General features: G+C 38.3%; 2 protein-coding genes and 1 long non-coding RNA gene across 3 annotated transcripts; 2 read left to right on the plus strand and 1 right to left on the minus strand.

Moving 5' to 3' along the window:
* The first annotated feature begins 1656 nt into the window (after window positions 1-1656).
* Window positions 1657-6204, plus strand: gabarapl2 (GABA(A) receptor-associated protein like 2). Its single transcript, XM_077519225.1, has 4 exons — window positions 1657-1877; window positions 3056-3111; window positions 3215-3387; window positions 5690-6204. Exons 1-4 carry the CDS (start codon window positions 1844-1846, stop codon window positions 5778-5780), a joined length of 354 nt encoding a protein of 117 aa, XP_077375351.1. The 5' UTR covers window positions 1657-1843; the 3' UTR covers window positions 5781-6204.
* A 5393-nt stretch (window positions 6205-11597) lies between these two features.
* LOC144017545 (uncharacterized) lies at window positions 11598-13193 on the plus strand. Its single transcript, XR_013283206.1, has 3 exons — window positions 11598-11764; window positions 11845-11968; window positions 12790-13193. It is a non-coding gene; the product is annotated as an uncharacterized LOC144017545 (long non-coding RNA).
* A 2368-nt stretch (window positions 13194-15561) lies between these two features.
* On the minus strand, window positions 15562-24376 carry LOC144017544 (voltage-gated potassium channel regulatory subunit KCNG4-like). The gene is made up of 4 exons (XM_077519226.1): window positions 24172-24376; window positions 19767-20240; window positions 17656-18485; window positions 15562-16758 (listed from the first exon to the last, which is right to left on the minus strand). The coding sequence occupies exons 3-4, from the start codon at window positions 18412-18414 to the stop codon at window positions 15916-15918; spliced, it is 1602 nt and encodes a 533-aa protein (XP_077375352.1). The 5' UTR covers window positions 18415-18485; window positions 19767-20240; window positions 24172-24376; the 3' UTR covers window positions 15562-15915.
* Between the last annotated feature and the right edge of the window lie 2361 nt (window positions 24377-26737).

Below are 26737 nucleotides of genomic sequence, written 5' to 3' on the forward strand. Positions count from 1 at the left end.
TCGGCTGTTAGCCATTAGCCACTTCACATTTTTTTATGCTTTATTTATAACAAGGTAAATGAACAGTAAAAATTACTGTATAACAATATACATGAACAATATAAACACAAATACCATATGGGTGCACAGTGTACCTATATAATACAATGAATGAAAACAAAATAACATCAAACAAAAGAAAAGGGGCTCAAGCTTTTTTTTTTTTTTGCTTTTTTTTTTTCTTTTCTTTTTTTTCTCCCTTAACATAAATCATAGTCTCTGCATAGTCTTTTGGTCCGAATCACTTTTGGGTTTAAAGAAAAAGTTAAGTCTTTCAAATAAAATTCAAGCAGTATTTTATACATGACAAAATTTGGTCATTGATTTGTAAATTTAACACAATGAATATGAAACTTCCAAAATCAGGAGGTTGATAACATAACGATTATCCAACTCAATTTTTTCAAGGTTGGATATCCCAAATAAAACATGACTTGAAAGTATTTTAATTGCGGGTTCAAACTGAGAGTTAATAAAATTATTTAAATCATTCCAAAAAATATGAGCGCAAGTATAATCCCAAAGCAAATGAGTTATTGTTTCTTCTGCATTAGTACAAAATGAACATAAAGTGTCAATGTTCATCTTGTATTTTATCATCTTACTCTTTGCAGGGTAGCACCTGTTAAGTATCTTTAATGTGACCTCTCACTTTATTTCGAAGCAGATATTTTTTAAGCAAAAGCCATGTATTTTCCCAATCTATATCTTCATGTAAATTGTTCCAGTAAAAGACTGCTTGTAGACTAGAAACAAAACCTCTTTGAAATATTTCCCTTACACAATGATTTGAAGCCTGATCACTTAAAAGTAAGAGCATATTAACAATGAACAAAGTACTTGGGTCAAACTTTGGAACGGTATATTTAAGACCTTTAGGAGCAGAAAGTAGTAACCGTCGAGAACCATCAGGTATAGCATAAAAAATCCAAAACGTTAAATCCACCAGAGGATAAAGTATTTATCATAACATTCTTTTTTTATGTAGTGTATTTTATTTTTACAAATGGAGTTAATTAAAATTGTATCTATCTTACTGCATATGTCAATTGATACATCAAGAGCCATAGCTGTCTGTATATATTAACCTAGCAAGGCCTTCAACCTTAGCAACCAATACTACCGGTTATGGATAAGTCTCTCTGGAGCCAAAGACTAAACCTCTGTTGAACCGAATTTACAAGTGGAACAAAGTTGTCAATTAATCTTTCTTTTTTATCTTTTTCAATTATGATACTAATATGTTAAACTTTATGTTTAACAATGATTCCAGAAAGACTCCTCTCAGAGCATTTTTTAAATTGGAAACAGTTCACATTTAGTTTTGTTTAATTTGAGACCAGAGGCTCTTGAGAAAACATGTATCGCTGTACTTGCTTTGTCAATTTGAGATCTATCCTTTAGAAAGCGTTGTGTCATCTGCAAGCTGAGTAACTAATAATGTTCTATTCGCTATAGTAAGACCTTCTACATCACTGTTTTTGTCATGACCAGAAAGTAGCTGCATAGGCAGTAGGAAGAGAAATACTGTACTGAATTTCATCCAAAAAGTATAACCGAATGAAACGATCCAACAATGACGTCATCGTAAAAGCGACTGCCAGTTGGCTGACAGTGAGGGGGGTGGTGCTTGTTTGTTGTTTTGCTGAAGTGTTGACTTTAAAGGGCCGATCGAGCTTTACGTCTATATCCAGTCGCAATTTAAACAATACAAACCTAGAACGATATTTTACTCACATATCTGAGCTCGAGTGACTCTTACAAGTATTCTCAACTGAGCCAAGAGAGCCCGAAAACGGCAACCATGAAATGGATGTTCAAAGAGGATCATTCTCTGGGTAAGGGAAGAGGGAGGTGTCGTTAACATGACAAAGACGCAGGAATATTATTAAATGGTTGATTCAGCTGGACAATTGAAAAATACATTCCATTATGTGTACATATTTGATGTCATTTCGGATTGCTTAGTTCATTAACAGTTACCGACGGAGGGTTTGCAAATTTGGCCTGTACTCAAATGGCTTGACTCTTGGGAGGCTTAGTGATTTTAGATAACCCCTTCAACAGGGCATACACCTTTAATATTGTTGTTACTAAAAATATATATTTATATAGGTAATACTTTCTGTAATGGATGATGATGTGAGCTAGAATTTGTGAGGAAAGCGTCGTGCCTTTGTTCATACGCACACGACGATTTCTAGGACTGCACTTGTTGGGCTAATGGTGGTGACACGAAGAGACGCTCGACTGTCAAACCTCCGATTCTGCACTATTGACAAATGCTTATCAGATGCCTGATTTGCCTGTGACTACATCAAAATAGCCCGGCTTGTCCAGCCATTAGCAACCGGAATGTAGCCGTGTTAGCAGGGAGGAGACGCTTGTTTTGGCAGATCCTTAAGAGGCCTACAGGGGGGGCCTTTAGATATTTGCATAACAACTTCCGTTTGACGCCAATTACGTAAATATTTTGATTGTCCCTGTAATAATAAGAAAAGATAATAAAATGATAATTGCCCCAGTTCGGTGGCGAAACGGAAGACCATTGATTGGTCTATCTGCAAAGTCAACTGTATATCAACAGAACCATCTCCATTTACAGTATTACATCGATCATAACAACAATCATTTGTTAAGAGCACCGCCAGGTTGTTAATAATTCATAAAAGAAAAATATGCTGCCTCTCTAAAGTTTACTGGATGAAGAAAACTTTACCCAGAATCCCCCTTCTTCCTGCATGCTGGAAAGTCTTTACTAGCCTAAAAACAGCACAGTAAAGTACTACATTTTCTAGATCTAGTTGTTGCTATTCAATTTAGAAAAAAAATGTGGATTTGATTACTAAATACAAAGCAAGATCTATTCCCTTCACCACTACCATGGTAATGTGTTCATAAATGCACAACTCTGTTGAGTCAATGGCTCACTATCTGTAGTCGAAACCACACTGCACCAAAAAAAAAAGTGTTTTTTAGTTTAAAAAATAAGTAACTCAAATATTATATCTTGCAGAACATCGATGCATAGAATCTGCCAAAATCCGCAACAAGTACCCTGACAGGGTCCCGGTAAGTGAAATCTTTCTCAACTCCTTTTTGTTGTTAATGTTTTGTTTTGTTTTGTTTTGTTTTTGTAAACTTGACTGTTCTCCAACTGTGCACTGTGCTGTAGGTGATTGTGGAGAAAGTGTCTGGGTCCCAGATAGTGGACATTGACAAGAGGAAGTACCTGGTTCCCTCTGACATCACAGTGGCTCAGTTCATGTGGATCATCAGGAAACGCATCCAGCTGCCATCGGAGAAGGCCATCTTCCTGTTTGTGGACAAGACAGTCCCACAGTCCAGGTCGGAAAAATATTTTTGATCAGGTCTAATAGCTTGGACCTAACATGTTGTGTTTATGCATCAAATTTTAATGACAGTTACACTGTTCACTTATTAAAATGTAGTTGCAGAGTGTGTAAATGACATTTACATCTAGTCTTAATGTAAAAACAAATTTAAGGTCTGCTGAGATACATTATAATGATTAAGAATTGAGGCCTCTTATATACTTTTTTTTTTTTTTTAAATTACCATTATATGCCATCGATTGCTTACCTGGTATGGAGCTGCTAAAAGCAATCCTAATTTAACTGTTGCAATATCCTTTTTTACCAGTAGATGTCACGAACTCCTTCACATTGCTTCACCTATGGTTCTTCTCAGTACCGGTTAAGTTTATGGGGGCAAAAGTATCCTTCAAAAGAATTTAAGGAGTACAAAAGTACACATCGGTTTTCAAAAGTATGAAGTACAAGTACAAAGGTAGAGAATAAAAAATAGAATATTCGAAGGAGATTCATGAATAATTTGTGCTTTGTAACATATTTCAAAAATTGAAAATTAAAAAAAAATAGCACTTTTTGCAGGAATTTATTCAACAGAGAAAGTCCTTACAACACATACACATGCCCCCCCCATATTTATTAAGAAAGTAAAATAATAATTAAAAAATAATAATAATTAAAACCAAACACCCAGGGAAACAACATGGCAAAGAAAGGTGGGAAGAAACATTAAAGTCTAATGTTAATTAGGGGCTGCAAAATATTATGCTGGCACATTGGCTGGCAACCAGTTCAGGGTGTACCCCGCTTACTGCCCAATACAAAGCCAGCTGACATAGACTCCAGCAACCCGCGCGACCTTGTGAGGAATAAGCGGTCAAGAAAATGGATGGATGGATGGATGGAAGTAGTTTGTCATTGTTACACAGAAGATTGGTAAGACTTTTTATTCAGATTTAGATTTTCATGATTTAAAGAAGACTTAGTATGCATTTTCCCGGAGGTGCTTTTATAAGACATTTAAGACAATTCTTTCATCAAAATACCCAGTGATAACAAATCACAGTTTAAGATACATTACACGTTTCTCGTCTCACTGAAACTAGCCAGTTTTGTGGGTCAACCGACAGTGCTTCATGGAAGTGAGCAAATGTATACATACCACTCCCATATACTGCTGGGCCAATAATGGGGAATCTGGCTTTCAGTACTGATGATGGTCAAAGGCTCAAACTTGTGATTAAAATGGCGTCAGTTTGTTTCTTTTGAGCTTGTTTTGCCTTCACTTGAAAGACATTCTGCTGTTAAATTTTCTTCTTCTACCCCACTAAAGCAGTCTGTTTTTCGAGTGAAGCCAAAACAAACTCAAGGGAAACTAATTAAGGTCGCATTTTGTTTCCCCGCTTGTGTAAAATAAACGCATAACGGAAGTTCAGATAAAGAGTCAATTTCTGTTTTTCAATGTCCAATTTTAAACCAGAAATGGCTCCTTCTCGTTCAGTGGAGACAGCAACGCTGCCCCCCCCCCCAAGAGCCTTAGACGCATGAATATCTGAGGACTTGTGTGTGTGAAGATTTCGAAGCGGTGTGATATGCGTCTCAAAAATAAATGCGTGTGCACGACGATCCACAAACGCACTTTCGACAACTCGCAAGCAAAAGTCATGGAAAATGCATACACAAATTTTAAAAAAGATGTGAAAATCGCGGATATATTTGTGCATCTGAGAAACACGTGAAAATCACAAAAATGTTTGTGGATCTGAAAAACACGTGACCGTTGCGAAAATATTGTGGAAGCGCAAGCAACATTGATGTGGCCCACACGTCGCAAACAGCAACAGGAAACGGCACAAGTGTGTGACACAGGGAAGTCAGAAGTCCCGCCTCCTCTGTGGCATATACACCATTTGTTGATTGCATGATTTAAAAAGTACTGTTAACAAACTAAACTAAATTCCGGACGTACAGTATCACAATCTAAAAAAAAAAAAATACCTTTTGAAATGAACCCCAAAATCTCATGTGTGATTAACAGACAAAAACAAAGTTTATTTATGCTAATTATAGTTTCTGTTTTACAAACATAAGATGGATTTGCAAATAGTTTTCTTTATGTTGAATCATGATCTTTTTTCTTTTTTCTTTTTTTGTAGTTCATAAACGAAAATCTTTTTTTTTTCCAATTTTATTGTAGTTATTTCATTAGTTTTTGTTACCATAGCATTTATTTGCCATTGTTAAACCTAAAAAACAGACATCGTGCGTAGGCATAGGCACATAGGAGGTATTGATTATGTGTCTCCTTCATGTTTCAGCATCACAATGGGACAACTGTATGAAAAGGAGAAAGACGAAGATGGCTTTTTATACGTGGCGTACAGCGGCGAAAACACTTTCGGCTTGTAAAAGAAGAAGAAATCATGATAGTGAGCCGACCTTACCTGCTGACACCTAATCATAGCCCCCACTTGGCCCCTGGAGAAAGCTTTGGGAGATCCCATTGAAAACACCACAGAACGATGGACTACCTGTTCACCAGCCTGGATAAATCAAAAAAGTGTGCCAGTGTCTTTTGTTTTTTTGGGCCCATGTTGCACCTGTCTGTCAAAGATTCCTATATTTAGTTGTTTATTGTGTGGTAGCATTGGTTTATTATTATTTTTTTCGCTCTTGCGATTTGAAGTATCTTCCCGACTCCTTATGTGAGAATGACTTGCATTTAGTTTTGCTTTTGTCTTTGAAGACAATATTTATGAAATTGGAATATTTTAATTTAATTATTTGGAGGTAAGGTAGCTGGACGACCTAACCAATAAAAATGCTAAATAAACCTTGTGTCACGTTGTCAGTTTGGACCCAAATGCACGACTCAGCACCACAAAAGATGTTTAAAGCCTTTTTTTGACAAACCAAAGTAATATTTGGGAGGATCCTTTGATGGCCTTTCCAAGATGGCCGCCAGTGCAATCGCTTTCCCAACAGATAATAGTCCAGGTTACTTAATGTAAAGTGTAGGAAAATGATAATTAAAAAGCACTGCATCGGCCCCAAAAGAGGCCGTCCCAACAAGGTATGAATGAAACCTGAAAAAACTGTCACTGCTTGTTGTTTATTAATCGGTTTTTGCATCCCACATGGCAGGAGAAGCAAAAAATGTTCTGCCTTGCTATACAAAGGCTAATATAATATGTATTGCACTGACTGTATTGCCTTTGTTTTTAAGGGTGTCACCAAAAGTCTCAATAATCCATCATATTGCCAAAAGTTGAAATAATTCCCGGTAGCTATATTGCATCCTCTCTGTTGAAAATAACACATTAAACAACACAGTCACCAACAGGGCATGACATGAACTATTTTGCTCAGCAACCGCTGTGGCTAGTGGTTTCCAAGAGTACAAACAAGTCACCCTGCATTCTCACTAGCCACAATTTTGTTGTTGGATGATAGCGGTTATGCGCAACCAACTTCCGCATTGGGTAAAGCCGGTCGGTTTGGATGACTGGCGGAGCCCTACAGCAGAAGGTCAGGCATTCAGGGCAACCAGTATTTCACCAAAATTTACTGAGGTCCAGATGGAGCAAAAAGTATTCAAGAAAATTACTGTGAAATATATTCAAGTAGCCGCGACATTCCATCATGTAATCCCGTTTTGGAAGGATGGCTGGCCAACTAACTGTATGTGCGTGGCTGACATTGCATCATCACTGCATGCTTGATATGAAAAGTGCAATTATTAAAATGCAGTTTTCAGGAACTGGAAGTGAAATGACACTTTAGTCTCAAGAGGAAGGACTTTGCAACAACACTTTTATTTTTGGGGGTGCTTCAGAATATATATATATATATATATATATATATGTCCGCTTCCCAGTTCTGAGGTCTCCGGTTCGAGTCCAGGCTCGGACCTTCCTGGGTGGAGTTTGCATGTTCTCCCCGTGCCCGCGTGGGTCTTCTCCGGATACTCCGGTCTCCTCCCACATTCCAAAGACATGCATGGCAGGTTAATTGGGCGCTCCGAATTGTCCCTAGGTGTGCGTGTGAGTGTGGATGGTTGTTCGTCTCTGTGTGCCCTGCGATTGGCTGGCAACCAGTCCAGGGTGTCCCCCGCCTACTGCCCAGAGCCAGCTGAGATAGGCGCCAGCAGCCCCCGCGACCCTTGTGAGGAATAAGCGGTCAAGAAAATGGATGGATATGGATATATATATATATGGATGGATATATATATATATATATATATTTATATATATATATATATATATATATATATATATATATATATATATATATATATATATATATATATATATATATATATATATATATATATATGTTCTGAAGCATCCCCAAAAATGGGCTAAATACGCATCTGGTCTGGAGCATAACACGTGGCTGACTTTTGGGCAAGAAGCAGGATATACCTGACCCTGGATTGGTCGGCGTGAGGTGGCAAATGCAAATAAAAGTCTTGTTATGTATGTGTGTGTGTGTATATATATATATGTATATATATATATAGCACCCCTAAACCTCTGATCCTAGTTCACCTCTGCTCCAGACGCAAAACCCTCATGAGGAAAATGGTAGGTAACAGGAAATGAATGGATTGATTCATAACTAGAATCGTTTCATAAAACTCACACAGTAGTTTTCTCTTCCCTATTTCATTTACTGTATCTGCTCTGTCAGCTTCTCATTAACATTCTCTACTTGGTAACTGATAGAACTTCTCAAATCTAAAATTCTGAGAAAGATTTGAGAAACGTGTGACATTGAGATATTTTCAGTGTCTTCCTTTTCATACAGAAGGACAACAGTCTCACACATTAATCACATTTTTTTAATTGAACCTTGTTACAGGCCACGATATAAGTGGGGCAGTCCTCTATGGACAATAAGGTTTAAAAAAAAAAGAAAGGAAAGAAAAAAATTTGTTTTTGGAGCACTGCAGAATGTGCTCATCCCAGCTTCTTGGTCATAAAATATTTACTGTTATGCACTTCATAGAAGCTGAGATGTGATTGGATAAAAAAAAAATTGAACATAGTGGTTTGTTTTTATTTGAATTAAAACCTAAATACAAGGTTGAACTACTAGGTGGTGGGCCGAGGGCCGTTTTCGTGCATTTGAATGATCCCCAGCGAGGGAGGACTTCATTTTTTGTTAACATCAGCTTCATTTCTCAACAAATGAAACAAAAATTGTTAGCACTCTTATGTCTTGCACATTTTGTGTTGATCGATAACTTTGTGTGGGTTACCGGCTCCGGCAAACTGAGCGGGCAGCTATGCTCGGGGTCCGACATGCATGACGTAGTTGTGGTTATTGTCCAATGACAGACTTCGAAATGCGCCCTCTCAATTTGTTTTTCCGGGTTTGTACGCACTCGTGATCTGTAATGTTTAAGCGTTATCCTAGTTGATATTAGTGATGTGTCGGTCACGAACGAATCGAGTGTTTTGAACGGCTCTTCAACATGAACGATGGGAACCGAGTCTTTATCGAGAGACGCTCACCCCCTACAGTAAAGTGTTGTACACTACACATTTATATTTTCTTATGTTATAAGAGAATAAAACTTCATTAAATGTTATTTTTTAGACTATTACATATGAAAAAAAAATACGTGTCGAATGACGCATCGTCCAATCAGCTTGAATTATTGGACAAAATGTCCCGCCTTTTCCCGACAAAATTACTGTGGAGAGGTACCAGATGAATTTTGCGGAGAACTCACTTGAGTGAAGTGCATATCCATCTGGCTATTGCCAGGTTACTGGAATGCCCTAACATTTAGAAACATTTAAATCTTGCATTGCAGTTTTTTATGATTGCTTAAACACGAAATATAAAACAGGGATCGGATTTTCGTTCGTCTCTGTGTGCCCTGCGACTGAACTACAGTTCAGGGTGTTCCGCCTACTTCCTGAAGATGTATGGGATAGGCTCCAGCACCCCCCACGACTGCGATTGGCTGGCAACCAGTTCGGGGTGTACCCCGCCTACTGCACATAGCTAGCTGGGATAGGCTCCGGCTCCCTTGTGAGGAGCAAGCGATTCAGAAAATGGATGGATGGATGGATGGATGGATGGATGGATGGATGGATGGATGGATGGATGGATGGGCTCGGATTTTCAAAACTCTTCACGCAATTAGCACAACCATGCACACAAGATGCAGGCTATCTCACGGCCTGTGCAAAAGGAATTACTCTTGTCAAAACTCTATAAACCATCTTATGTTCCCATATGACATACAACACGTGTCATAAGGTTTAACTCTGTTTGAACAAGTTACACACTGCAATGTTTAACTTAATAAACTTTTACCAGTCACTAAGCGAAGTACACAAATAAAGTACAAATACACAATATGGTAAATGAATCAAACACAAGATCAATGCTACACATTTTTAAAAATAGGATTTATTTGTCTTCATATAACCAAAATCAGTCAATATAGACAATTGCAACAAAACATGTCCCAAAACTGTTAGACTGAACGTAGCCTACGGTCAAGTAAAAAAGAAAAAAATGAAAGAAAGAATAAACTGTATAAACTTGAACAAATCACCGAGTTGGATTTGACCAGTTAAATTCATCCACATTGTAGGCAATAGCCAGTGTAAATCTCTTCTGATTTGGCTGGACTTGTAGTCTAGCCTCCATGTCAATCCATGATTGATAACATAATCAACTAGTGTTGCACAAATTTCATTTGACAAATGTGGTCCTCTTCATTGAGGACGTTCTCCTCGTTTTTCAGGTTTTTCTCAACCTCCTGCTCATCCTCCACCAATTCCCCTCTCACACTCACTTTTCTTCCTCTGACTTCTTCCATTTTGGTTGAAAGCAGGTGACTGCCGCATTTTTGTGGCGTTCAAACCTGATGGGTTTGTCAGTAAAACAGTTATGTGTTGAAACAGCTAATGTACGTGTGTTTAATCAACTGGTTCATGTGTGTGGTGATTTGTCAGTCAGTGCTTTGGAATTGCAAGGAAGTAACATTATGACATACTTCTGTGTCTAATGGCTAAAAATGTTTTCAGTGTTTCGCAAATCACTGTGTGTATTGTTCTTTGTGTTTACAGTGGTGAAAATCTGGTCCATCATATTGCTCCTTCATTGTAAGGGGTTGATCATTTTGTAATTCCTTTGTTTTTAGTGTTTATGCGATCATAAAAAAACTGTAAGACGGGTTTTAACAATAGATAGAGACGGAGATTGCCTAATAATTTGTGGAAGGTCGTTCCAAAGGGAGGGACCGGCAAGGTGATATAATTTGAGAGTATTTCTTTTAATGAATAACGGTTTGTTGGTTCTATATGCTGCGATTGGCTGGCAACCAGTCCAGGGTGTACCCCGCCTACTGAGCCAACTGAGATAGGCTCCAGCATCACCCACGACCCTTAAGACAGATTGTGTGTTGGTGTTGGTTTTGGATGTATTTCCCCATATTTTGACACAATAAACCATGTTTGGCAGTAATAATGTACAATATAATGTATACAATGATTTCATATTTATAATATCTTTGGTTTTATACAAGATACTTAAGGTTTCAGATATTTTTCTTTTAACATTTTCTATGTGTGATTTCCAGCACAATTTTGCATCAATTATAACAGCAATAAATTTGATTTCATTTACTCTTTCAATTTCAATTGAATCAACAATGATATTGACTGAATGTCTAATTAGTCTATTCCCAAAGATTATGAACTATAGATCCAATGATAATTTATTTGTGTCAAACCAGTTTTTTAAATATATTTAGCTCTTTTTCCACAGTACTTAGACGCTGCCCCAGATTTTCTCCAGAGCAATATAAAGTTGTATCATCAGCAAGTAGAACTTTTTTTTTTCTTTTTTTTTTAAATATTGGTTATACAGCATGTCATTAATATATAATGTGAATAGTTTAGGGACAAGCACAGACCTTTGGGTCTGTTAGAACGTTATATAATTCAAAACATGGAGACGCAGGGTGTCAGATACAGCATGGCCATTGGCCAGGTAGCCTATAACCAAGAATGACTCTACCTCTCATGCTTCAATGATCATGTCAATACTACTTTTTTTTTTTTTTTTTTTTTTTTTTTGTGACTGTCTGTAGAAACCTTCATTTTATTTCCGGAAGGCTCTTAAGTGGAATTGTGTGCTTTTCTCAGTAGTTCAAAGCAGAAGGAAAAGGGTAGTGTGAGAGCAACAAACCGCAGCTGCTTGCTTAATAGGCTACTGTAAAAAAGTGTAGCGATACAGCTCCATATAAAGGAAAGTCAGAGCAGGTCACCCACACCAGAACATCGTGAAGATCAGAGGCAGAGCTGCCACTATGATGACCCTTGGACCCTTCATCCTTCTCACACTGATAGGCTTTGTGTCTGCAGGTCAGTTGCCATTTTGTTTCCATCGAAATTAATAATTAGAGCGGTGAGTGAGATTATTTGACCTGTGCATGTGGTTGCAGTCTCATTCGGCCCACCGATCGCGCTGAAGGGACGGTGTTGTCCAAACAGCTCCCTAAAAAAAATCTCACTGGAAAGCGTGAAACATGTGGAGAGAATCCCTGGGTGCACACACAACGAAATTGTGTAAGTATCAGACCTGTTTTATGTATGTGGATTATTCAGTACAGGATCATATGTAGGTTCTTAATATGAAGATATTTACAAAATGTATATTTACAGCATTCAGAACTTTATATAATCTGTTGGTATCAAAACCAAAGATTAAAATTAGGGATGATCGATACTACTTTTTTTCAGACCGATACCGGTACCGATACTCAGACACTCAGTACTCACCGATACCGATACCAACTGCCGATACCAGTAGTACATTTTGATAAATAAAAAATCACTAAAAGATATTGTTAAACAAATATATTATATATATTTTGACAAAAAAAAAAACAGCACAGTCACTCTTCAATAGTCTTAACGCTCAGAATAAAACACAAAAATGCTCTTTTAGTTTAAGATTCACAATTTTGAAGTATTTCCAAACCAGTGAAGTTTTGGTGAAAAACTGCTGCAAGCTAGCGCCAGTTACAGGCAAGGAGGACTCACTTAACGTCTTCCCCCCTCTGCCATCGGTCGCTTGTACTTGTCTGCGTCACGAGTACTCGAGTACTTGAAAAAAGGCTGGTATCGGCCCGATACCGATACCTGGTATCGGTACTCGCCCATCCATAATTAAAAGCATTGACAAGTACCCTCATTCTTGATTTTGGTGTCAGAGCAGCCGTTGGCAGCTTCATTTATTCTCTGAGGTGTTTTTAGGACTTATTTTGATATGTACAGTCTTGAAGTGTACATTAAAAATACAAAAAAGATGACTACATTGATATTCCAACAGATACACCTTGTTAATATTGTTGTTAATGATCAAATGGGCCCGTTTGTTGTTTCAGAGTCACAGATGTGTGTGGTGATAGGTTTTGCCTCAAACCCAGGTGGAAGTGGGCAAATAAACTGCTGAGAGATTTTGATAAAGCTTCTGCCAACCAGACATCTCTACCTGCCCCTTTCAATCAGACCAGCTGTGATGAATTGAAAAGGGGAAAAATCTTGCAATGACTTATCCCACGATTTTTAAGACTAATCTGTTTCCTGAGGTTGTTGTTTTTTTATGACTATTTGTCATGTAGTTTTTGTTCTTGATTTCTTATGACATGTATTACCTGTATATTGTTTTAAACTTTAAAAGCCCCCAAGTTGTAAATGCTATGTATGTGTGAATGTTGTATGTTGTGAATATTTTTCTTATTACTGTTTTAATTATTGTTTGTCAATAAATGACTTTCCTGGACACTCACATTCCAAAATCTTGCTAGTTATATGTAGTATCAAACATAGGACAGCAATAATGTGTGTTTGTTTTTTCAAAGTGTTCTGATTATGATCATAATCAAAAACGTGTAATTGTGAGACTTCTTCCAAGGAGACAGCCGGCTTGTTTCAGTGCGCTTGCCTCTTGATTTTGACAGAACAGCAGGCTGTGCAGGTTGGAGCTAAACAAGAAGTGGGAGAGAAAAAGAACAAAATGATTGTTGGACTTTTTAAATTATTCTTTCTTTTCTCCTTCGAGTAAGAAAGGCTGCCAGCCTCACAGTTTGAATAAGATCTTCAAAACAGTCCATCTGCCTCGAAAAACTAAACACAGTTGAACACAACAAACGTTGTTTTGGTGATAATTTATTGAAGGGGGGGGAAAAAAGACACAAAGGGTGGAAATAATCTTGAATGTCACGAAAAAAGGATTATAGCTTTTACTTTTCCAGTTCATCATGCAACTCTTTTTCAAATGAAGAAAAAAAAAAATTACATCACCATACCTAACCAGAGTATAAGGTAATTTTATATATTATTATTATTATTATTATATACACAACTGAACTTATTTTGTTTCATTATAGCAAAATTCTTATGTAATCATAATAACATCTATCATTTATATTCAATTCAAATCAGTCAAAAAGATTTTCTTTATAAAGTGTATAAGTAATCTTAAAAGTATTGATTTTGGGACTGATTTATGATAACTATTAACACCTGATAATCACTTTACAATTTATGTTCAACGAGTCAGATAATAAAATAATCTTTCTACAGCACAAATCTGATTTTGGCGCCATTTCAAATAGATGTGTGAAAATGTTCTCTGCAGCTTATTTGCTTTAACAACACTTGATACAGTTTAAAATATATAAATATGTCAGAAGTTGGATTTGAGATTGATTTTATTTTTAAATGTAACTTCTAACATCAATATGACGAAAGCTGCAAAACATCTAGCATAGCTTTGGTCTTTCCTTGTTCGGAATTCCACATGGAACATATTTTACACACATTCAAGGATCATATATTTCAACTCACATTGGAAATTAATCCAACACCGCCGAAACTTACTATATTAAAATAGACTGGTATTGCAAATGGCTATTAAAATCTCTGAGTTGTAGGACACTTTCTAAAATATCAGTAAAAATGAAACACATTCAGATCTATTTGTCTCTCTTGCCTTCAAAATACAAAATGCCTTTTGCAATAGATGACAGTAAGTTACAGACAAGTGAAGAAGATGATGGAGAGCGCTTTCCTTGGTGAGTAAGAATGAACACTCCACGTTCACAGACGGAGATAATACCCTGGAGAAGACATTGCCAAACCACACAATCACGTCTTCATGAATGGAATTATGGAAATAGTGTGAAGAAGGTTTCAACTAGATGCACACCACTTGTAATGTTCATGAAGAAAAACAAATCTAAAAAAATCTCTCATGTTCTGGAATCAGCTTTTGTCAACAATGAAGAGAAACAGCCTGTGAAAAATCAGGATTTGTTTCACATAACATGGATATTTTATTTTTGTGTTATTCAATGCTTTTGTTCCACTTGTCTCAATATATTCAATGTTTTTAAATGTGTTCATATTGTTTTAACTGTGTGTTTAAAGACAATTAATAAACAAGTGCTGTTTATTACATTTAAAAAAAAAAAAAAAGATGCCTAGGGAGTATTTAAATGGGGTTTTCTGTAGTGCGGATTTTGCTTATTGCGGCTGTGGTCTGGAGCGTAACTGCCATGCCGGAGGAAGGATCATGGTCTCTTGAGATGCACCTTTTTTTTATGAGTATGTTTGTAGAGTTAATAATGAATAAAGCTGTTGCGTTTATCCCTATTGTCTATTTTTGAGACGTTTTTTCATTCTGTGGAGGACAAATCTTTACCCATTGACTTTCCTTACATACACATAGGCTTCAGCCACTCATTGACCGCAGTTGACTTTTAGCCAAGTATTATGTCAAATGTCCTGGATTGGCTGGCAACCAGTTCAGGGTGTACCCCGCCTACTGCCCAAAGCCAGCTGAGATAGGCTCCAGCACCCCTCGCGACCCTTGTGAGGAATAAGCGGTTAAGAAAATGGATGGATGGATTATGTCAAATGTAATAGTATAAGATAATAGATGTACACCCACACTGTTAACACACACACACACACACACACACACACAAAGTTTAAGAAAAAAAAATGTAAATTTCCGGGAGATGGGGTGCCAAAAAAAAAAACACAGTGAAATAACAGAAACGTATTGTTACTTACTTCTTATAAAATACAGTTTTTTCCCCTATAAAAAGTTTGCAGTTGTAATTTCAACAAGATTTTGCCTTATTTCCAGGTTGTTTTTAATGTTTAATTAGAAGAAACATTTTCACATTTTATTAAATTAGCTTGAAATATAGTAGTATTACAAATAGTAACACAAGACATACAGGTATTGTACGCAGCCATTTTATAAAACCTAGACAGAAAAAGGAATGTGGTTTATCTCAATCATCCTTGCTGATCTACTGTTATGTTCACTCTTCTCAAGTTATACACGTCTACTTGTTCTGATTGGTTCATAGTGGAAGTGGCAGAAAGAAGAAAAAATTGTCCAAACACCAATTTTGTGATTAAGCGGTGAACAGATGTTTTTTGTTGTTGTTGTTGTTTTTTTGTTTTTTTTTCATGCATTTCTAAGATTATTGCTGTTAGAAAGCTGTACTTGGAAGAGTAAAATGATCATCTCTGTCTGTCATTATCTCTAAATTGTTGACTCTCGTTAGAGATGTGAGCTCATTTGACGTCAACTCGATCTTGGAGCACCTCTCTTCTGACTCTGCTGCTATTTCCTCTCCCCGCTCCTCCTTCCAAAGCCTCTCGTACTCCTGCTTCAACTCCTGATAGGAGCGGGAGAAGGTGTGGAAGATGGAAGTGGCGGGGAAGGCCATGATGAGGATTCCACTCAGGATACTAGTCAATGCCACCATCTGTCCAGGGATGCTGCGGGGGACCATGTCTCCGTAACCGACAGTGGTCATGGAGATGATTGCCCACCAGTAAGTAGCCGGGATGCTGCTGAAGCTGTGTTGCGGGTGGGTAGCGGCGTACGGCGCCAGTTCACTTTCTGCGAGGTGGACTAAGGGTGAGAAGAGAGTAACGGCCACGCAGACGAACAGCAGCAGTAGGCCGAACTCCCTCATGCTGCGTTGCATGGTCAGCCCCAACGTTTGCAAGCCCAGGGAGTGGCGAGCGAGCCGCATAACGTACAGGATGCGCAGCGCGCGCAGCAAGCGGAGGATGAGACTCAATTTGTCCAAGTAGCCTCTGCCAGCGCCCATAACGACTTCCTCCTGGGACTCATCTCTGACGTCCACCACCAGCGACACATAGTATGGTAGGATGGCGATGGCATCAATGATGTTGAGGGGCCCGCGGGCAAAGGCCAACTTGCTCTGGGCATTTACAAATCGCAGCACAAATTCAAAAGTGAACCAGGCTACACAGATAGACTCCACCACAAACATGCTGTGACACTTCTGGGAACACACGCCCTGCAAGACACAGTTGGAAAATCACACTCAAAAGGGTGTTCCACTAAATGAGCACGATTATCAGTTAAAAGGAAAACTCTAATTATCCTACAATATGTTCTATGTGCCCCCAATAGTCTAAACATAGCATTCTGATTAACTCATTTACTCCCAATAACGTGTAAATACGTTTTTTAATGCTCTAAGTGTCCCAAAGACGTATTTATACGTTTTTTTGTTGTTGTTTTTTTATGCTAGAGCATACAGAAGGCTTTGATGCAGCCTCTCAACTGCAAAGAACGGTTGCAGAAATGGTAGTTATTACACAAACGGCCAGCAGGTGGCAGCAGAGCAAAGGAGATCAACCAGGGCCATCTAGAAAAAAAGCTCAATTGCTTACAATTTTGAAAAGATTTGTGAAAACTGATGAAACTTAGGTCTCTTCTAATGCTAATTGCTGCAAAACGGAAACAGATAGAAACATACTTTTTTTTCCTGGTGAAAGAGGAGACTTTAACATTTTTTTTGACAGGTTCCATGCTTTTATAGCAATAGAACACAATATTCTGTGGGCCATGCAAAATCAGTCAAAATCCAGCAAAACAGCCAGGGGCGAACGGGATTGCTTCTGTGAAAATGGCTGGGAGTCAATGAGTTAATATTGCGTGACGCCGCATGCAAACTTACTGTATATAAACTCACCGTAAGTCCACCTAACCGGAATACATTAATCTACAGTGTTTTCACGTTATTTTCTGTCTATGGCAAAAATAACGGAGTACACTGCAAAAAGGGATTTAGTTTGGCTTTTGATCTTTGACTAATGTGACATGATTATTTTTATATTTATATTTTTAATACTTGATGTTACCTAAAAGTCTAAAAATGTCAATGCTAGTGTGATGTTTCCATACACACCCGGGTTTCTTCATCTCTGAGGTCTGGCATGGTGCTGATGCACAGGCTAACCACCGTGACCAGCACCATAACGACAGAGAGGCAGGCAAATATCTTTCCTGCCAACCCCGAGTGAGGATTCTCCATCACTTCCCGCAGCATCCAGATCAGCTTGCAGTGCCCCCTCTCCACTTCTGCCGTGCTTTTCTTCAGCACCATCCTCTTCTGTCTCCAATCCTCTTCTTTGCGCTCTCGCTCGGCCACCTCCTCCACACGGGTGATCATCCGACGGCGGCAGCACCGCTCCATATGACCCGGGTCGACGCCCCAGTAGTCGAGCTCGTCGTGCAGAGATACGGCGCATAATTCCCTGAGCAGACGCAATTTGCCTGCTGCAAGGAAATTGAGGATGACCCGGAAAGCTGTGGGGTTGCGGTCAAAGAAGTATTCCTTGCACGTCTCGTCGTAGTCGTCGCAGAGGTGCGCGATCTCCTCGGGGGTGGTGCAGAAGCGCAGGCGTCCCAGGCGACTCTGGGGGAATTGCTCCAATGTGCTCCAGGGGAAGGTATAGCGATTACCCCCAACATTGATGAGAACTTGAAGAGTGTGATCGACCACATGCGAGGCCTTGGGTTCACGTAGTAGCTGGGCCCGCTGGAAGTACACCCCCTTGATTGTCTCTGTCTCTGGGATCTCAGTGAAGAATCGGTCAAGGCTACTGTCGTCACTGCTAATGGAGTAGGTGCTGAAATCGTGGTTGGCATTGCTGATAATAGGCATTCTGACTTCACTGTACGAGGAGGGACTGAAGAGGTATCTGTGCGAGCGGCTGACCACAAAGAAGCCAGCAACTGAAATGATAAAAATAATAATAATAATGAATAATGTTGTGATATATGACCTATTATTTTCATCATGACAACTATTGACTTGTGATTAGTCCAGCGTGTACACTGCGCCTCAACCTCATGTAATGGATGGCTGAGGATTTCATTAGAAAACTATAAAGGCACATTACAAAGTTGGTAAACACTTGACTTTTTCTTGTTTTGTTTCTTTAATTTTGTTTTTTTGTTTCACAGAGAAACTGAAACATGCAAGATGGGCCAATACTATGTCCATGCACACCAACTCCTACTCTTGACCATTTTCGTATTTTTAATACTTGCCATCATTTATAATTTGAGCTATTGGTGTATTGTGTCTCCACTGGTCACACTTTGATGCCTTATAGTCTCTTTCTGAAGTATATAAATGTGCCAATGCACATTTTATTGCCATGTATATAACTTTTGCCTTGTGTAAAAAAAAAAAAATGCCTAGCAGCATATGGAAGCCATTATGAGGTGTTCTTATTATTTAAACCATTATATTTTGTGCAATCTCAATTTCTGTTCAACTGGAAATCTGGAAATACAAACCTCAAGATACATTTGTACCTGACACCTAGCAATGTCCATCACAGCCAGACTTTAAAACATGCACATGCACGCAGACATGGAGAAACACACACAAAAGCAAGATTCTGTTCATAACAAAACTGTCTCATCAAGTATCACATTATGTAATTATTTTCCCAATATGGATTTGTATATTAATATTAATGGATTTTGAATTTGAATGTATTTATTTGAAAGGGACTATGCACATTATTCAACATTCTACAATGTAAATGTGCCCAAGTTATCTAAATTAAGCTAATGTTCATTGGCAGTCCCTTGGGCAGATGTAAGAGACAGCCTAAAATGAGTCATTAAAATCACAAATCAATTTCCAACAATATACAATAATATTACACGAGTACATCTCCTATACAGTTGATAGTGCTAACTAATCTCTCTCATTCAATGAGAGCAATTCGAATGCAAAAAGGTACAATTTTCTACCATTTTATATTTTATTTAAACGCCTACTTCTTTCAAGTACAGTCACCAATACTGTAACTTGTAGTCCAATTCATGGTTTGTTATAGCATTTGTAGTTTATTAACGATAAACCAGAAGAAAACACATTCATGTCTTGAATGAGATGCAGCCTAACACTGTGAGGTTTTATGTAGATAAACTGAAATACAAATAGCCTGTTACAAAATGGGAAAAAGTTGGATAAAACAGTAAATTATATTTACTCACCTTAGAGGGCGCATGTGGTCTGCGTGAGCTCAGTAACATTCCTGCTTAGTGTCCAGCACATTTTCCAAGCTGTTGCTCAAACAAAAACGCATCTCGCCCACGGAGACCAAATTTTTGACGTAGTATTGTCCATGTAGTCAAACACTCGCAGTTTGCTAGAAATGACACCCTTATTGTAATAATCTCCGACTGTTTGTAAATGGTTTCTGAAGTTTCCCCGGTGGACGTATGCTCCAAAGACTGCTCTCCGCCAGCTTGACTATAACGCGAACGTATTTCACTGTTGTTGGGTCCGGCTCGTGTTCCCTTTCCCTCATCCACTGTCCGTCTGTGCCTGCAAGGAGGGACGAAATACGGTTATGTGCAGTCCTCAAACCTGCTGCTGTATTTTCATCTGTGCTTGACAGCAGGACCATCCTCCTCCTCTTCTGCTCCTCCCCCTCCTCCTCCTCACTAGCTCGCTCTTCATGAACACTGAAAAAATAAAAACAACTGTAGATGGAAGTTTGCTCATTCGTCTTTGTTTCAATTCAGATGTTAGTTAGAACTGGAGGACAGTTTTCATCGCCCTTGAGATTTGAAATCGCTAATCCATACAAAACAGTAACACAAACAACCTGCACCTGATGTTACTGTAAAAAATAGTTGCCTTCAAACAAAAATGTTCCTGCAGCTCTAGTCAAAGTGATTCTTAACTAAACAGTTCTTGAGCATGCCCTATATGGTTTATCTTGCCCTTTGATGATCAACATAACAGATCAATTTGAAAATTGTGACTATGTCTTCCTTGTAATTGATAAAACACTTGGTTTCATTGCATATATATTTGTATATTTGTAGTATATATTTGTATATTTGTAAATATATATTTATATACTTGTAGTCAGAAATGTTTCACTGGGGTGGCCATGGTGACAAAACCTCAGTGAGGCGTAGCCCTACATGTGCGCAGACGTGTTGGCCATGGGCAAGTTTGGGAAAATTTCCATATGGCTGGTCTTTTTTCTACAATCCAATTGGCATCGGCCGCACATGAGGCCAAGGCCTGCATTGACTGCCGCACCACCCCGCCGTCAACCAAAAGGTTTGGTTGTGTTGTCTCCCTCCGCCTTTGCTCCACCAGCGACAATGTTTTTGATACATGGCCGTCGCCACCAACAAATACTGGCCGCACCCCACTTTGATTGGCCAGGAGTCTGCAGCGTTTCCTCCCACAATGTCGCAAATGTACTCTTCAATCTTCACTAGTGTAGCAAAACAAAGAAAACTACGCCCATGCACACAGTTAGACTACACTTTGCACAAGACTGCGCTGAGCACAAAAATAGGTGCCATTGTGTCACCCTAGCCATCTAACTGAAAAACTTCTCTGGCGAAAAAGTACTGCACCTTACTTTAAAAGTGTAAACTGTAAAACTCTTGTTTTGATACAGCCAAAGCCAGACTGACAAAGTTTGTGCAGTCAGTGCAGACGGGATTTATATCAAGGAAAGAAGATAAGCAGAGCTCGTCTTCCTCTATGTCTATTTCACACACGCACGCACACACACAATTTGCATGCCTACTTTACAAGATGCAGGTTGTTTTTGTCCATATGTAATCAGGACATCAGTTGCTGTGACGATGACATTCCTCCACACTCTATCCAATAAATGTTCTGAACATTTTGTGAAATGATGGCATCGCTTTCAAATTGTTTTGGGGATTATTGCATGCAATTTTATGACATGTTTTTGTCTGAACAGAGAGATTAAAACTACATTTCACATTTTACTGTCTACCAGACCATGACCATAGCAGGCATTTTGTCTGCTCAGATATTACTATATTTGTATATAATTTGGATGACATATCATTAAAAAGATCTATGAATTAATATGAATAGGTAAAAAAACATCGGAACACTAAATAAAAACAATAATGATTGAGTATTTTATATTTCATTCATGCAACATAACCTCTGCACTTAACACATGCAAAGTCACAAACCCAAACTGCAAATATTTTCTCTGGGGAACAAAAAGCAAATGTATGCCGCTTTCAAAATAGGTTGGCGTCATTATTAGACCTTGACAATGAAAATTATTAAATTACATGACCATTCTAAAATGCTTTACTGTGATGGTTTTGCAAGTCAATTGCAGCGTGTGCCCCTAAATCTTCTTGTAACCCCTAAAATTTCAGGTTAGGGGCCCCTACGCGCCTAGAAAATAAATAAATACATTTTTTTTAAAGTTAATCTGGCGCCCTGGTAGCTTTTAGCATCACATAGCATAAATAAACAAACAAACAAACAAACAAACAGGGTCTTTTGAGGTACTAATACTCAGATCTCATTTGTGTTTTGAAATTTTAATGGTAAAAAAATCTATCCATCCAACCATCCTGTTATGTTCAGGAGGTTGGATCCCAAAAGACAAAGACAACAATAATAGTTAACAATTCAAAAGTCCATCCATCCATTTTCCTAACCGCTTATTCCTCACAAGGGTCGCTGGAGCGTATCTCAGCTGGGTTTGAGCAGTAGGCGGGGGACACCCCTGAACTGGTTGCCAGCCAATTGCAGGGCACACAGAGACGAAACAACTATCCACACTCACAAGCACACCTCGGGACAAATCGGAGTGCCCAATTAACCTGCAATGCATGTCTTTGGAATGTGGGAGGAGACCGGAGTACCCGGAGAAGACCCACGCGGGCACGGGGAGAACATGCAAACTCCACCCAAGAAGGCCGGAGCCTGGACTCGAACCCGAGTCCTCCGAACTGGGAGGCTAACCACTCAACCAGTCGTGCTGCCCAAGAGGTAAGCCATTTTCTTTCTTTCTTTCTTTCTTTCTTTCTTTCTTTCTTTCTTTCTTTCTTTCTTTCTTTCTTTCTTTCTTTCTTTCTTTCTTTCTTTCTTTCTTTCTTTCTTTCTTATTGCGTTTGGCACTACCCCAATTGCTGGACAACAATAATGAATGACGAAGAAAAACGCTAAAATGGCTTTGTCACTGTTGTTCGGAGCTGTCTTGCCTGATTTTTGTTTTGTTTTTTTCCTTTCATATAAATTGTGACATGTATGAAAATTTATCTGTAGGGCCTTTTCTGAATTAAGGAAACACGTTTATAAGCGGCAAGGATATAATAATTGAAAGAATTGCGGTATAGCGAGTGTTGTTGGTTGTGCCCAAGAATTTCCGAGTAGAATTGCGATCGCTACGCACATAAAAATAAAAAATAAAAAAGCAATAAAAAAATAAAATAAAAAAAGCAATAAAAATGTAACCCCAAGACCTGTCAAAGCTACCAGATATGACAGACAGGGCATATGGTGGTAAAGGATAGCTTGTTGAAATTGGAGAATGTCAGTGGCAGTTGCCTTAAACGATGTTTTGAGGGGAAGGGGGGAAAAAAAACTTGAAATCTCTTTCCCCGTCTTTTTCAGCCCTCTACACTCAAACAATCACTTCAATTGAACATTAGTATGTTCTTCAACGTATAGGTCTATACCAGTGAATTTGGCATCAGGGACATCATCCTTGGACGGAATTAGTAGGGTTAGCTCAGTAGACATCTCGTTCGTAGACTGTTTACATGCGTCTACAGCATGACTGTGTGACTGTGATCATTCCATCAAGTACAGATCATTGTGTCTGTGCTGAATGGAGTTTTATATTGTACGAAAACAACATCTGACCTTTTGTTTGATGAATACTGGGGATTACATGATAATCCACTCGCAAGAGGGACATAAAGGGAAGGCAAATTAGAGCATGCTGGGACACAGCCAAGACATCAGTAACATAAATTTCTACCAAGGTTGTAATTATTGTCTTATTTGCAGTATCATGAAAATGATATAAATAGTATATGACTTCAAGGAATATAAATTCAATTTTTTATTTATTTACTAAACATGTTGCTGCACTTCATTGTAAGTGAACATGCACATTTGTTACATTACAAATGAACCACTTCACTAAGATGTGTCAAGCCTGACTATCAAACAACCAATTGGAGATAGGATGCTGAGCAGGAGAAAAAGATAGAGGGTCATTCGTGTAATGGAAAAGCAACAAGAGAATCGTCACACTTGACACTGATGGAGAGAGGAAGTAGATAAACCTACATTACAAGGGAATCCATTCGGCCCGGCAGTCCATTTTCAACACACTAATGAACTTTGTGCATAGGAGCTATGTGAGATCCAAAACAGAGGGTTTTTTTTTTTTGTTTTTTTTTGAAGGCTTCAAATCAGATGAGACCAAATTTACAGTTGCAAAGTGTACTTTACTAATGTTTCGGACAAGCTGATGAACTATAAGACTTTTATGTGGACATGTTGACTGAAGATCAAAGTGAAGATTCCTTGTGAAGACAATCCTCACTCAGGGATTTCAATAATTAATAATTCACTCACCCAGTCATCAATATCCAGTGTCTAATCAACTTCTGGCTGAAGGAACAGGTAAAGAAACGGGATCAGTTTGAAGGGAAAAAAAAAAAAAGTAAACCAATGTACCCTAAAATCAGGTCTTTTTTTTTAAACACTTGTTAAATCATTTAGTTGACAAAAAACAACAACACTAATATAAAATGTAAAATTCAAGTGGCAAGTAGTAAAAATAGTAGTCATATTTAGAAATTACCTACGTCCTTTAAAAATGGACGCTTTCTGTCATTCTGTTGACAGGATTTCTGTGAAGCAGTTTGATGACGACAACAGCCAGTGTAGCTTGTTTCATCTCCTTCTGTTTGGAAACCTTAAGCCTCTTTTGCAACTTAATTTCCTGATGGAGCTGGAGGTTAACATGGTTCAGTGGAATCAGTCTGACAGAAGAAATTAAACTAAACTCCTGGGGAATTGCTTCAGTGTCTCAATTTGTGCCGAATCACCTAGGGAGCTGTGCAGCGAGGCAACTGATAATTCACCCTTGATTCAGCACAATCAGTCCTCTCAAACATTGCTTAATTAACTCCGGCATGCTTCACAACCCGGCCTTATCAGCTGATGGAAAGTCGGCTTCCACAGGCCATGCTTGCTGTAGCATGTTGTGCAACTTACTTCATTAATATGTAGCAGAGCTTAAGCATTCAGGCTTTGTTTGTGTTGTTTTTCTGTCTCATATTTCTCATAATGTAATTAGCTTGCAGGAGGAGGAAACCCTCAGAAAGGAATCTGATTATTTAGGCCAGGAGTCAAATTACAATTACTGACATGCAGATCTTTGAGCTACCGACTCATCTTACAAACTGTTTGACAGACAGAAAGCGGAAAGAACATTTCTGAGAATTATTATTTTTTTTTTTTTTTCAAATGTAAACAAAGCTAAACAACAGATTTACTACAAAACGATAACAGTCTCTCACATAGTTTTTTGGGCAGTCTTCATAATTTTCTAAGCAAAATGAAATTACCAGATTTACATTTTGCTGATGTTATTGATAGAAGGAAAATTAAAACATCTCAAGCATCAGCAGCTGATTAAAATAATTTCATCAGTTGAAGTCAGATACAAAACAGATTGCCTTTCTGGCTGTTTGGCAGCAACAGCAAGTACAAGTCAATAGGGAATGTCAACATCCGTCAGCATGGCAAACAAACAAACAGCTCAACATATCACATAGCATCGATGGTTTCTGTTTACTAAAGCCGAAAAGAGTTCTGTTTGTTTGTCAAATATTTGCAACTGAAAGAGGACAATTTCCTTTCCAACCTTGAAGGCCCATGCATGTTTTCATTCAAAATGACAATGACATCATCCTCATTTGTCTCATCAAAAGCATGTAATTATTTGCTGTCATTTGTCCATCAACATCTCATAATTTATGTTGCCATTAACAACTTTACTTCTTAGTTTGCCAACATTTTTAATACGTTAAGTCGACATAAAAGTAGAGCACTTAATAATATATAATAATCTTAAATCGGCAATTGGCTGGCAACCAGTTCAGGTTGTACCCCGCCTACTGCCCGAAGCCAGCTGGGATAGGCTCCAGCACCCCCGCGACCCTTGCGAGGAGCAAGCGGTTAAGAAAATGGATGGATGGATGGATGGATGGATGGATGGATGGATGGATGGATGGATGATCTTAAATCTTTGTCATATTGCATATAGTGTATGCTACATATGACATAAATAATATTTTGCATTTCATGTAAAAACAAGTCTAACGAATCTATGTGAAGTATTTAGCAATTGTAACACACAGGAAAATGCCATTCTGACTGTTCTAGTTGACAAATAAAATAAGTGTGAATCCAAAGATTTACAGATGTCTATAAACATCGAAATTCACTGGCATTACCTTAAATGGCCAAGAAAATTATGCTTGCAATCCTTTGAGATTTCATGGCCAGAGATTGCACAAAATGAGGTGAAGATTAAAACTTGGAACATTGACTTCCTTCTCGTGAGCTCAATCACAGCCAAATGAGTCTGGGCCACTTGATCAATTTGCAATAATTGATCAGCAGATTGACTTTAGGTTATTTTAGGACTACAGCCCAAACCATTTTCTTCCAATCTTTATCATCAAGAGCTCCCGAGCATAACATCTTTGCTTTGGAAGAAAGATAAATAAGCCGTCAAAGTGCACAATATCAACACTGACTCACTGGCTCTGCTTCACACTCCCAGTTTATGCAAAGAGAAAGACTCACACCTCCCCTCCATCTTCCTCAAGCACAAAGTAAAAGCTGGGATGTAAATTTAATTGCATCACATGATGCCTTCTCCTCTGCATTACTGAAATACTGCATATCATGTATGTCTCATTTGTTATCTAGTTTGTTATAGTGTGCCATTTACTACTACTACGAATAGTAGTAATCGTAGTAACTACTGTGTTTATTGATGATTATGTGTTGTCTTTGTGCTACACAAATAAACTTGCCTTGACTAGTAATAGTAATAGTAGTTTTCATTGTTCTCTTTAATACAGATTCTACAGATCAGAGCAATTTTATCATTATCCTCACAAAA

This window comes from Festucalex cinctus, chromosome 4 (assembly GCF_051991245.1).
Source record: "Festucalex cinctus isolate MCC-2025b chromosome 4, RoL_Fcin_1.0, whole genome shotgun sequence".
Classification (NCBI taxonomy): Eukaryota; Metazoa; Chordata; class Actinopteri; order Syngnathiformes; family Syngnathidae; genus Festucalex; species Festucalex cinctus.